At 35.9% G+C, this 13,008-nt stretch overlaps 1 protein-coding gene across 3 annotated transcripts in view; it reads left to right on the forward strand.

The window, feature by feature from the left end:
* The window catches only part of map4k5 (mitogen-activated protein kinase kinase kinase kinase 5), a 173,643-nt gene that overhangs the window by 123,557 nt on the left and 37,078 nt on the right, over positions 1 to 13,008 (forward strand). For all 3 annotated transcript variants that reach the window (XM_039742141.1, XM_039742139.1, XM_039742140.1), the window contains 3 exons: positions 173 to 240; positions 3,519 to 3,557; positions 9,730 to 9,774. In XM_039742141.1, the coding sequence (XP_039598075.1) occupies positions 173 to 240; positions 3,519 to 3,557; positions 9,730 to 9,774 (152 nt within the window). The remainder of the gene's footprint in view (positions 1 to 172; positions 241 to 3,518; positions 3,558 to 9,729; positions 9,775 to 13,008) is intronic.

The raw sequence follows: 13,008 nt of genomic DNA on the forward strand, positions 1-13,008 counted from the left end.
TTTTCTTACTTTGCACATTTTATAAAGAAATATTCATAACTGATGCTTTTCCTTACTTTTTTGAAGTGACAGTAATTTTCAGTACATGATTTTCTAATTTGACAAAACATTTTCTAATTCTGATGTCTGATAATTGAAAAAAATTGGATCTGTATCAATTTTGTTTTCAAAGGATGTGACTAAAGACAGCGACTTCTCCTCCCAGTGGAGCCCATTTTCTGAAGGAGGAATCATAAAGAAGTAAGTTGTTTGCTAGGAAGATGAGTATTTCATTTCAAAATCTAAAGTTTGCTTTTTGAATGCTGTTCTCTTGCCATCATCAAACTGTGACTCTTTACAGGAAAAGCTGATCAAAAGGAAAATGATGGCTAAATGTATTTATTTATTTATTTATAAAGCTCTTTAAAACCAACATCAAGGCTGACCAAAGTGGTATACAATAAAAAAAAACAACATATGAGACACACAAAACCAAAGGGTGAATGAAACAGAAACACATAAGAACTGAAAAGATTCTTAATAAAAAGTATACAGAAAGCCAACATATCATACTGGGTTAAAAGCCAAAGAGTAAAAATGTGTTTTTAAATAGGATTTATAGACAGCTAGCGGAGGAGCCTGCCTAACGTGCAACGGCAAATCGTTCCAGAGTTTTGGGGCTGCAACTGAAAAAGCTTGATCACCTCGGAGTTTGCATCGTGCCTTAGGAACACGTAAAAGCATTTGGTCTGCTGATCTGAGAGTGCAAGATGATACGTAAGGGTGCAGCAGTTCCGACAAATAAAGTGGGGCACAACCATTAAGATTTAAAAATAAATACAAGGATCTTATAATGGAGTCGAAAACTAATTGGAAGCCAGTGAATGGAAGCCAAAATCGGGGTAACATGCTCATGCTTTCTTGTGCCAGTTAAGAATTGAGCAGCAGCGTTTTGCACCAGCTGTAGGCAAGCAATGGAGGCGTGGCTAATTCCAAAAAGAAGTACATTGCAGTAATCTAGACGAGATGTCATAAAAGCATGTATCACTGTTTCAAGGTTGCGCTTAGACTAAACAGGCTTGATTTTTTGACAGCCGCCTCAACTGAAAAAAGCAAGATTTTACCACTGCGTTCACATGGCTATCAAGTTTTACAGTGGGATCCATTTTTACACCTAAATTTGTGATCATGGATTTCTCAAATTGAGCCACAGTGGAAAGGTCGATGCAGGGGGGTCCCGCTGGTGCTATTGGGTCTAAATAGCATGACTTGTATTCATTAAAATTTAGAAAATTTAATGACATCCAACTCCTTCTATCAATAAGGCAATCAAGCAGGGGCTGGACAGAACATGGACCTTGGTGCTTGAGAGAGAAATAAACCTGACAGTCATCTGCATAAAGATGAAAGGAAATACCGTGTTTCCGAAAAATAGTGCAGAGTGGCAGCAGATACGAGGAGAACAGACGAGGTCCCAGGATGGAGCCTTGTGGTACCTCCCAGGGGAGGGCAACATAAATGCTGACACAAAAACTTCTATCTGAGAGATAGGACCTAAACCATTGGATAGCTAAACCTGTGATGCCCACCCACTGCTCCAGCCTGGAGATGAAGATCATCAGATTTAGGATCATCATTAAAAAATTAGAACTACTACTGCAATAGTGTCTCTAGATAAATCCTTGATGCTACATTTTGACTTTCTAACACTATATTATTGACAAAGAAATGAACTTATCCCTAAATATTTAAACTAATGAATTAACAGAAGAGATTAAATATTGTGGCATATCAGCAACACAGTCAGTAATAACATATGCAAATATGTGCAAATATTTTAATGTAAAAATATCTTTATGTTGGCGTATAAAGATACTTCCATTCCAATAGAAATTGTTTAATTATTAAATGGTATAGAGCGGGGGTACTCAACTCTGGTTCTTGAGGTCCACAGTGGGTGCAGGTTTTTATTCCAATCAGTTTTATAATTACAAGTTGGGCCTAGCAGATAATAAAACTTGTTGTTCAATAGCTGGTTAAGAAAACATGCAACAGTTAAAACCATAATGCAGCATTTTACAACTAAAATAGGCAATTGAGGGTTCTAAATCATAACAAGTTAACTAAAACTGAGTCAAAAAAAAAAATATATTGCTTTAGTAGTAAATAAATGGGTTCCAATTATGAAACTGATTAAAGCAAAAACCTGCAGCAACTGCTGACCTTCAAGTCCTCCATTAAGCACCCATGGTGTAGAGTGTTTAATGTAGTCATATTTTGTGTTTCAGCTTGCATGCTAGGCAGTTAACAGAAATTGCTCCTGCATGGCTCAATTCATGAAACTTTTATTTTACATAATGGTATACTCAGGGTTGCTTTTAAGCTTCCATATATATAGTTAATATGAGAAATTAAGTAAATTAATTAACAGTATATTTCTGTAGTTGTGTATGTTTGTTTATGAAAAAAAATGTCTTCAAAATCAACTTCTGCAGAATCATTTTCTAACGACGGGGGCTGCTGGAGCCTATATCAGGTAGTACAGGGCGCAAGGCAAGAACAAACCTTGGATAGGGAGCCAGTCCCATCTCAGGGCAAACACACCATCTCACACTAGGGCCAGTTTAGTATTGCTAATCCATATAACCTGTTTGTCTTTGGACCATGGGAGGAAAAAGGAGCACGTGGAGGAAGCCCACACAGACACATGGAGAACATGCAAACTCAATGTAGGGAGGACCCAAGACGCGAACTTTGGTTTCCTTTCTACAAAGCAGCAGCGCTACCACTGCACCACCATGCTGCCCTTTCTGCAAAATATTTGTACATATTTCTACTAACAATTTAAGCCTTTACCTTACATTTTTCTTATTTTTAGCACTAAGACAAGTTGTGTCCTTACCTTTCAGTCTGTTTTTATCACAAATGGTTTGACTAACATGGTTGCAAACAGATTTCTTTTCCCACTGCTGCTGACTACCCCTTCCACTTTGTATTTCCTCCTGTTTAACCCTTACCTTTTAAATTAGACTAACATGTTTTTTGTATATATATATTTTTACTGTTAATGCAGTTTTTTTTAATTTGCTTATGATTAAAGTGTTGTTTACCTTTACCCTAGAAAAACCCATGTGATTCCCTACATTCCACATTAAGCACTCATAAGAAATACTATCTATTCTGTACTCGTGTAGCAGTCAGAGACCATTATCAGCCTGTCTTAATCGAGTTGGAACCAGTAACAGAGAAGTACATGGATGGTAGGCTTTTTCTCAAGCCAAGCTTTACTGATGCCATCAATGTATAATCAGCTGTGAAGTGGGGGAAAAAATCTTACGTGAGTGTGCAAGGCCACACTTTGTCCACAGAGTAACAGTGAATACCTCGTCAGATAAAGAGCATTTTGGCTGATAAGTTTTGTGTCTTGGTCATTGTTTTGAATATTTTGTATCTTATGTAGATTTGCTATAGGTTGGGTTTCTTAGCAACCAACAAATATTCACTTTGAAAGTCTCTTTTTCTCTTCCCCAATTTCTAAGGAGCCTTCTCAAAAGCATAGAGGAGGAATTATTTCAACGGTAACTCTATTGGCTTTTTTTGCTTTTTCACATTTCCATATTCCACTATAGTTGTGTGATGATGTTTGTGGTGGTGGTGTTAGTTTTAGTATTTTTTTAGTTTTTGTAGCTTGCTCCTTCCACCCCTTTAGGTAAAATTCAAAGAGACCATAAATACTATTTATACCTAAGACACTGATGCATTATTTGAGTTGTAGACAGCAAGTTTTGCGTTACACTTAATTTATAAGTACTTACAGATTTCAGAAGTTGTTTGTATCTATCTATTGGCCAAATAAAGTTGAATGCTTAAAACAATTGTAGCAAACTAATACGAACGTTGTATTTCAGCTATTACAGTACGGTTCAGATATTATTTTATATTTTTTACAGAATGTTTTCAGAAAATGCAATCAACCGTATGTTTCACAGTATTTCAGCACATTCAAGGTCACAGTGCTATATTACAGTTTCTGAAAACAATGTAAATGAAACGGTTCAAAGAAATCTCAATTTCTGTGTTTTATACTTAATAGCTGGCAGCATTTGCTTTAAAATATTTAAATTTAATCAAATGCTGTACTAAAGACTAGTTATGTTTTTCTCAATTTGTGTCACTTACTTCATTTGCACAGGTGATAGTAAAACAAAAACCTGGGGTGGAAGTGTAAGCTATATTTTAAGGATCATCCAATAAGCATGCAAGCATCAAGTTGTGACACACTGCACTTTTTGAACGGTGATCATATATGTTATGTTTTCTGAAGTTAACTGGTGGAGTGGTTAAGACACTGTCAGTTAAATGTGCAAATTATTAGAATACCATGATATGTGAGTTCACTTGGATCTGTGCAAATGAATCACAGCACACATTACTAAATATTTGAATTACTCATTCTCATCTCTTGTCTGGAGGACATTGAGTGAATGAGTAAGTCACAGAAAAATTAAAGCATAGCTACTCACTCCCCTTATTTGTACCTGCATGAAAAAGACAATACAAACACTTCTCGCTACATCATTTTTTTTTCTTCCTAGGTTCCGAAACAGCCATTGACAATAGCTGATTATCTTTCACCTTGCCAGTAAACATTTGTTTTGACCTGGAAATTGAAACAAGACATTAAAAACTAAAATTCTACCTCACACCATGTGTTATTTGTTGCTGCGACATGAAATGTTTCAAGGAGAATGATGCTGTCAGAAGTGGTAGAGCTAACCTGAAAAGCCATTCTGTGTGTGTTTCTGCGTCCTTGCGTCTTACATAGCCTATGAAGGGCCCACGAACGACTTTACCAGTCACTGTCGTTGTCTTTCTCTGACAATTCAAGTGTAATCTTTCTCCATAAGAATATTATCTATTATATTATTTTACTTACATCCACAGCTATTCAAATGTGATTCCTAATTTGTCAGTTGTATTTGGCCTTTACTGTGTGATAGAGTATCAATTTTGCATCAGGAATAACTGCTCATTAGCTGGTATGTCTGCCCCAATTTATGATACATGGTGCAGTTCCATATAGTGTGCCAAGTTTCTGATTCAACAGCAAAGCAGATACTTTTTGAAGTGCATAGCCTACATCAGTTGTATGCAGGGAATGGAAAACATTGCAAGGTGGCATATTGTGTATCGAACAATCCTCAGATGAATGAAGCTCACCTGCAATGTTTTCACAAACAAAACAAACTACAGATCCCATAATGCAGCGCTTCAGCTGCCTTGCCGAACACTTACCGCATTAATCAAGTCTAGCTTATGATGCTGCAAGTTATTGCGAAGCTAGCCCACACGATGCTGAAGAGAAAAGGTGATTCTGAACATAGAGCCTTTAAAAACCGATGGGAGGCTGAGTATATGTTTACTGACATTGCCTTTAAACCTGTGTGTCTCATTTGTGGAGCTAATGTGGCTGTAATTACCGAATTTAATCTAAGACGGCACTATGAGACAAAACATCAAGATAACCTGAAAGACCTGAATGCAATGCACAAGATACAGAAAGCAGAAGAGTTAAAGAAGAATCTGACACTTCAGCAGACGTTTTTACCCGTGCAAAATCACAAAGTGATTTCAAGCTACTTTTATGGGAGACACAAATGCACCAGTGCAACTTGCCCCACTTTCCCTGTTGCCAAGTAATGTTGAACCAAGTCGGCACTACGGTGTTCCCAAATACGCACTTTGCTGATAAACTGAGCGCACTGAGTTCGCACGGCGCTTTGGTGACTTAGAAGAAAAAAAAAAAGAATTTTGAGTTGTTTCTCAACCCATTTGCCGTCGATGTGGAAACTGCACCTGTGCAGATTCAGATGGAGGTGATTGAGCTGCAGTGTAATGGCACACTGAAGGCAAAGTACGATACTACACGGCCCGCACAGTTTATTCACTCCATTCCCACACAAATGCTCCAGCTCCGTCTACATGCGGCTCGAACCTTGTGTATGTTTGGTACCACATATCTGTGTGAGAAGCTCTTCTCAGTTATGAAGAATAACAAAACAGCACACAGGAGTCGCCTCACTGATGAGCACCTGCAGTCCATCCTGAGAATCTCCACAACACAGAACCTCACACCAAACATAAACGAACTTGTTGCCAAAAAAAGATGCCAGGCTTCCAGCTCTGATAAAATGACAACTGAATGATTTGATTTGTTATTGCTGAAAAGAACAAATTTTATTTAGATTTCCATGTTTTGTTATGCAGCATGTTCATATTTGAATTTGTATAATTTTGACAGGATATATTTTTATGGAGAGCAAAATCTTTTGGGATATTTAAAATTTAAGTTTATTTTTTATATAAAATTACATAAGAGTAAAGAAATTTGAATGTTTCTTCTTTTTACATTTACTTTATTTCTAACTTGTATAATTTAGACAGGATATATTTTTATGGAGAGCAAAATATTATAAGTTATTTAAGGTTTGAGTTGATTTATTCCGGAATAATATTCTGTCAACTAAATAAAAATTCCTTCTATTTAAAATTTAAATAGAGCTTGAACAGATACGATAGTTCATAATATCCAGGCAGACTTGCACGTAAGAGCGGGAGTCATCCGTTTTAACAAACAGCGTATTGCACTGATACGAAATAGCCTGTCCATTTAATTATTTAGGAATGGATAAATAAATTAAGATTTTGTACAAATAGTGTTTTCATTTTTCTTCCTTCATGGATTCTGGCACCCCCAGCAACAGTTGCTCGCACCTCAAAGACTGTATATATATGTGTGTGTGTGTGTGTGTGTGTGTGTATATATATATATATATATATATGTATTTGTGTGTATATATGTGTGTGTATGTATATGTATGTGTGTATATGTAGATATGTATATATGTGTATGTGTGTATATATATATATATATATATATATATATATATATATATATATATATATATATATATATATATATATATATATATATATATATATAGACAATCATGTTACGTTATTTTCAAAATGTTTCCTTTTCTTTTTCATTACTTCTTTAACACACTACTTCTCCACTGCGAAGCGTGGGTATTTTGCTAGTAGACAATATTTTGTAGTACTCACTTCATATATGAAATACTCCAGCAATTTCTGGTTGCTTGTTCATAATTTTGCTCATTCATGTCATTCCTTAAGGGTGCAGAGTGTGTAATGTTGGTTTAATCACAGTTCTTTGCCTAAATAAACACTCTGTAAATGGCTTCTGAATTTCCAGTGCTTTTAGCATTCCTGTAGGCTGTTCATAAGTTCTGGTGCAAGTATCATGAGACACCTGCACCATTGAAAAGATCCTCAAATGCTTGTAATTATTACTGGTTTTCATGAGATTTAGCATACAGATTTATTAATGCATCCAAATGGTGTTTGAATCAAAGCATAATGCCAAATAGAGTGTTACTTAGTGTTGCTATACTTGGGTTTATTGTCTTAGGTTCATTTCATCAAAAGGTATAAACAGTCTACAATTCAATCTGTAAAATGCCTTCACAACAGAAACTAGTGAATGTAATACTGGGTGACACATTCATGTAAACTGTTAGTTATGAGTGTCAGAAGTCGTTATTGTTTTATTAGATCAAAACTTTGATCAAAGAAAGGTATTACTCAAATTTTACATAGTATGGGTTACAGTTGCAGTTTGCCACTGTAGAATTACGGATTTACGCATTTACTGTATGTGTTTAGGTTCTAAGTTGAGAATTACATTCTTCTAACAAGACTGATAATGTGCTTCTAGTTTTCAAATTCCAAATTTTAATGGTGACGTTTTTGATTAAGAAATTAAACCAAACAATTAATTCATTTATTTTTCTATAAAATATCCCCTAAGTAAATTCTCACTGTTATTCAATTTGCTTATATAAATTCTACTTCTTCTTTCCGGCTGCACCCATTGGGGGTTGCAACAGTGGATCATCTGTTTCAATATCTTCCTGCCTTTTGCATCGTGCTCTGTCATACTCACCACCTGCATGCCTCTCTCAACACATCCATTGACCACCTCTTAGGCCTTCCTCTATTCCTCTTGCCTTGCAGCTCCATCACTAGCATCTTTCTCCCAATATGCCCATCTCTCCTCTGCACATGTCCAAACCAACGCAACCTCACCACTCTGGCTTTGTCTCCAACCTCAGTGGACCCTCTAATGTACTTGTTCCTAATCCTGTCCATCCTCGTTACACCAAATGCAAATCTCAAGATCTTTATCTCTTCCACCTCCATTTTTGTCTCCTGTCTTTTTATCAGTACCACCGTCTCCAACCCATATAACATATCTGGTCTCAATACCATCTTTTTAGACCTTACCTTTCACTCTTGCTGGTACCCATCTGTCACAAATCACTCCTGACACTGTTTTCCACCCTGCCTGCCCACTCTTCTTCATCTTTTTTCCACACTGCCCTTTACTCTGTACTGTCGATCCCAAGTATTTAAGATCATCCACCTTCGCCAGCTCTACTCCCTGCATCCTCATCATTCATCTGACCTTCATTCCTTTCCTCTCTAGAGCATATGTCTCCACGCTCTAGGGTCTCCTGAACCTGCTCCCTGCTCTTGTTACAGATCACAGTCATCCACAAACATCATAGTCCACGGGGGCACCTGTCTAATCTCCTCTTTCAATTTAGAAAATAATCAGAACCAATCCCTGATTTAATCCCACCTCCACCTTAAACACATTCTTCCTCTTCTACCTACCACAGACCTCACCACCGTCACAATTCACTCATACCACTCTTACTACTGCTCTGCCACTCCCAACTTCCTCATTCAATACCACAACTCCTCTCTAGGCTTTCTGTCATATGCTTTCTCTGTGTCCACAAAGACGCAATGCAACTCCTTTTGGCCTCCTCTATATTTCTTCATCAACACCCTCAGAGCAAACATCACATCTGTGGTGCTCTTTCCAGGCATGATAATAAGAAATTAAAACTTAGAAGCTTTTGTTACTGCTTTTCAGCAGTAAAATAGAAAAGACAATATCCTCTTTGTGTAAAGAATAACAAAAGTCAGAAAAGTGATATATTTTTAAACATCCTTGCACATGCTCACTTTCCTTTTAAAATACACAACATTAGTAAGTAGTATTAAAATTATATAAAGCATTACTCAAATTATAATTAACAAATGGTCTGGTTGATTTTTGGAGAGCATTGAAAGGGAAAACCTGGGTCTGCACATATTATGTATTGCACATATTATGTATTGATTATGTATTGAGGGTATATCAACCCTCCTTGAAGTCTGCATTGCTGCTCTGGCTTTGTTGTTTAAATGCATAAGAATGGTCATTCTACATGCTGTTTCATCAATTTGAATGTCCAGTTTTTTGTTATGTACAAGTGTTTGTATTATATAAGACATATGGACACATTTCTTCAGTATCATGATGACCCTTACACTGATAAGACACTCAGGCTCTATGACAGAGGTAACTGTCAGCAGCCTTTGAGGACGAAAACAGAATTATTAAATGGTTTGGGGAATTGATGCAAAGGCCTGATGGGGAAACACATGTGATAGGTGGGGAGATCTTGTGACTGGCATATATCTTCTTCGTAACTAGCATAATTTCTTACAGATTTCAATATGAATTTGCCTAGTTACATAATTTGTTCATATGTTTATGAATCATAAGATTGAATTGTATTAATTTCCACTAAATTACCATTTTAAATTATTTAGGTGTGCAGATCCAGTTACTAGAGATGCAGAATTAGCAGCTCAAAGGTAAGATATACCTACTCTGTGTAGAGTTTGGATTTTTTTTCTTTCCTCTGCGTGTACCATTAAATTAGTATGGCTCCATACCCAGGAAGACATTTAGCAAAATATAGTACTACAGTATTTTAAAAAGTGTTTTATAAAATATTCCTTATAGCCCTTGTTTTCATTGTCTCCGCATTTACAGAATAGGACATGCCAATGGTGATTTTTTTTTTTTTAGTTTGGCAAGGGAGGTCTTCCATCAGTTTATTTAAATGTGAAACATCATTTAAATTCTATTTCAAATTAGTTTGTTCTTTTAATTAACTAAATCTTTGTTTAACTTGTTATGAACAAGATATAGGAACTAGAAATCACTTGCCTGGTGACAGTTTGTCATGCCCTCCAAAAAAAGTAAAACATTTTAGTCAAGTGTACTTCATTTCACTCAATACATTTAAGTTGGCCTTTCATCTTACACAGACACTGCATCTTTATCTCTGATCTGTTGTTTTAGCAAAGACAATATTATTTTTCAAGGAATGTTTAAACAGAAAGGGCTGTTTGTCATTCATTCATTTTATTGTTGTATACACCTAATGCATTTTTAAATTGTACCTTCTTTTTCTTGTAGAACTTTTAAGTAGTATTTGATATACAAAATGTTGTATAAAGATTGACTGATTAGTTTTGGCCCATCTTAACTTTTGTCTGCAGTAATTCCCTAATTCATTCAGTCCTGTCATTGGTATGCTTTTACTGTATATAATCTTGATGGGCAGCTGCATTCTGCACTAGCTGCAATCAATTTATGTCTTTTTTGGGTAGTCCTGAGAGGAAAGCGTTACAGTAATCTAGTCCATTGAAAACAAAAGCGTGGATTAATTTCTCAGCATCTTGCAATGTTATAAGGGGTCTAACTTTCTTAAGTGGAAAAATGCTGTCCTAGTAATCTGACTAATATGTGATTTAAAATTCAGGTCAGAGTCGGCAGTTACCCCTAAATTCCTTACCTCCGTTTTGACTTATAACCCTAATGCTTCAAGTTTATTTCTAATAACCTCATTATATCCATTATTGCCAATCACTGTTTTCTCTTTATTTAGTTTGAGAAAATTACTACCCATCCATTCAGAAACACAAGTAAGACATTGTGTCAGTGAATCAAGAGAGTTTGGGGTCTTCAGGTGCTACTGATAAATACAGCTGTGTGTCTTCAGCATAGCTATGGTAGCTCACGTTATGCCCCAAGACAATCTGACCTAACGGAAGCATGTAAATCAAAAAGAGCAGTGGACCCAGGATAGAGCCTTGTGGAACACCATATAGAATAGCATGCGTCTTTAAAGTATAATTACCACAGTTTATAAAGAATTTTCTACCTGCCAGGTAGGATTCAAACCAATTTAAGACACTGCCAGAGAGGCCCACCCATTGACTAAGGCAATGTCTAAGAATATTGTGATCAATAGTATCAAATGCGGTACTCTGATCCAAGAGGATGAGAACAGATAAACGGCCTCTGTCTGCATTTTACCCGCAAGTCATTTACTACTTTAATGAGGGGAGTTTCTGTACTGTGATTTGTTCTGAAACCTGACTGAAACTTATCAAGAATAGCATGTTGAGGTGGTCATTAAGCTGCATAATGACTGCCTTCTCTAGAATTTTACTTAAGAAAGGCGGGTTAGAATTTTCAAAAGCAGAGGAGTCAGGATTATTTTTCTTGAGCAGAGGTTTAACTACAGCAGTCTTAAGACAGCCTGGGAAGACCCCCCTATCTAATGACGAGTTTACTATGCCAAGAATACTATCAATTAGCACGCCCGATACTACTTTGAAAAAACTTGTTGGTATTGGGTCGAGGATGCAGGTGGAGGGTCTCAGTTAAGAAATTATTTTATACAAATTATGTAAATCTATCCTGGTGAAAGAATTTAATTTGTGTAAAATAGAGTACCAGGGTTTAAGTGGTTCAATATTGGGGAGTTGTACTATATTATTTCTAATATCATTAATTTTTTGATTAAAAAATACAGCAAAAGCCTCACAAGTTTCACTGGAAGAATTTTGGAGGCATTCCATTGAGTGACCTGGATTTAGCACACGATCAATTGTAGTGAATAAGACTCTGGGATTACTAGCATTGTTATTTATAATTCTAGAGAAATAACAGCACCTCTCAAGACGGACTATGTTGTATTCTGTTATTTTAACCTTCAATATTTCATAATGGACAGTCAGTTTAGTTTTTCTCCATTTATGCTCAGCTCTCCGGCATGTTCTCTTAAGATCAGACACTCTTTGGGTCTTCCACGGTATTACAGTACTAGAAGATTTTTTTAACTATCTTTTCAGGTGCGACTATGTCAGCAGCAGCTCTCACCTTAATATTAAAATTTTCCACCTTACTATTAACATTATTCTTACTATTGTAGTAAGCACTACAAATCGACTGGTTGCTTAAAAATGTTTGTAAATTTTGAAGCTGCTGATGAATCAAAGAAGCGTTTTTTAACAATATGCTTCTCATGAATATTTTCTGTCATTATTTCTATGTTAAATAGTAACAGAAAATGGTCTGATAGACCAATATTAATGATCTGCGTCACATCAACACATACAATACAATAGCTAATAAATATTTCTTGCTTCCATTCATACTGCCAGAGCCTGTAAGACATCATGCACATCTCTCTTTTATACTGTATTAACTGAATCATTGTCAGTCTCAAACCACTAAATGTACTCCAATGTATTATAATGATCAGTTAGTGTTTCATCCTCATTTTTGTTTACTTAGCTGATGTCATTCCCCGAAAAACTTCAAAAAATACAAATACCTAAAATGCATTTGAGTGTCAAAGTTCAAAGTTAGAGAACACAATTTTAAAGTATCACTTAGAATATGATGCCAGGTCAGGTGAAACTTAAGATGAAATGTTACTGTCTGTTGCACCATTATAAGAAAGTTGCACATTTACATTTAACAAATACAAAAATTGCATAATATTTAAGATATGAAATACATTCATTTTGATGCTTTGAACAACTCAAATCAATTTTTCCTTTGAAACATCTCTTTCCTACACATGCGTTAGAAAGGAAATGGTCAAGTATCCTGACCTTTCCTAATTATTTACTTGAGAAATGTTACTTGTAAGTTATGATAAACCATAGATATTATGTCTTCAAACTTTACACCAGTATTTTCAAAAGAGTGTTCGTCTATGTAGTAAGAGACTGGGAACAAGCTTT

This window comes from Polypterus senegalus, chromosome 18, assembly GCF_016835505.1.
Source record: "Polypterus senegalus isolate Bchr_013 chromosome 18, ASM1683550v1, whole genome shotgun sequence".
Taxonomy (NCBI): Eukaryota; Metazoa; Chordata; class Cladistia; order Polypteriformes; family Polypteridae; genus Polypterus; species Polypterus senegalus.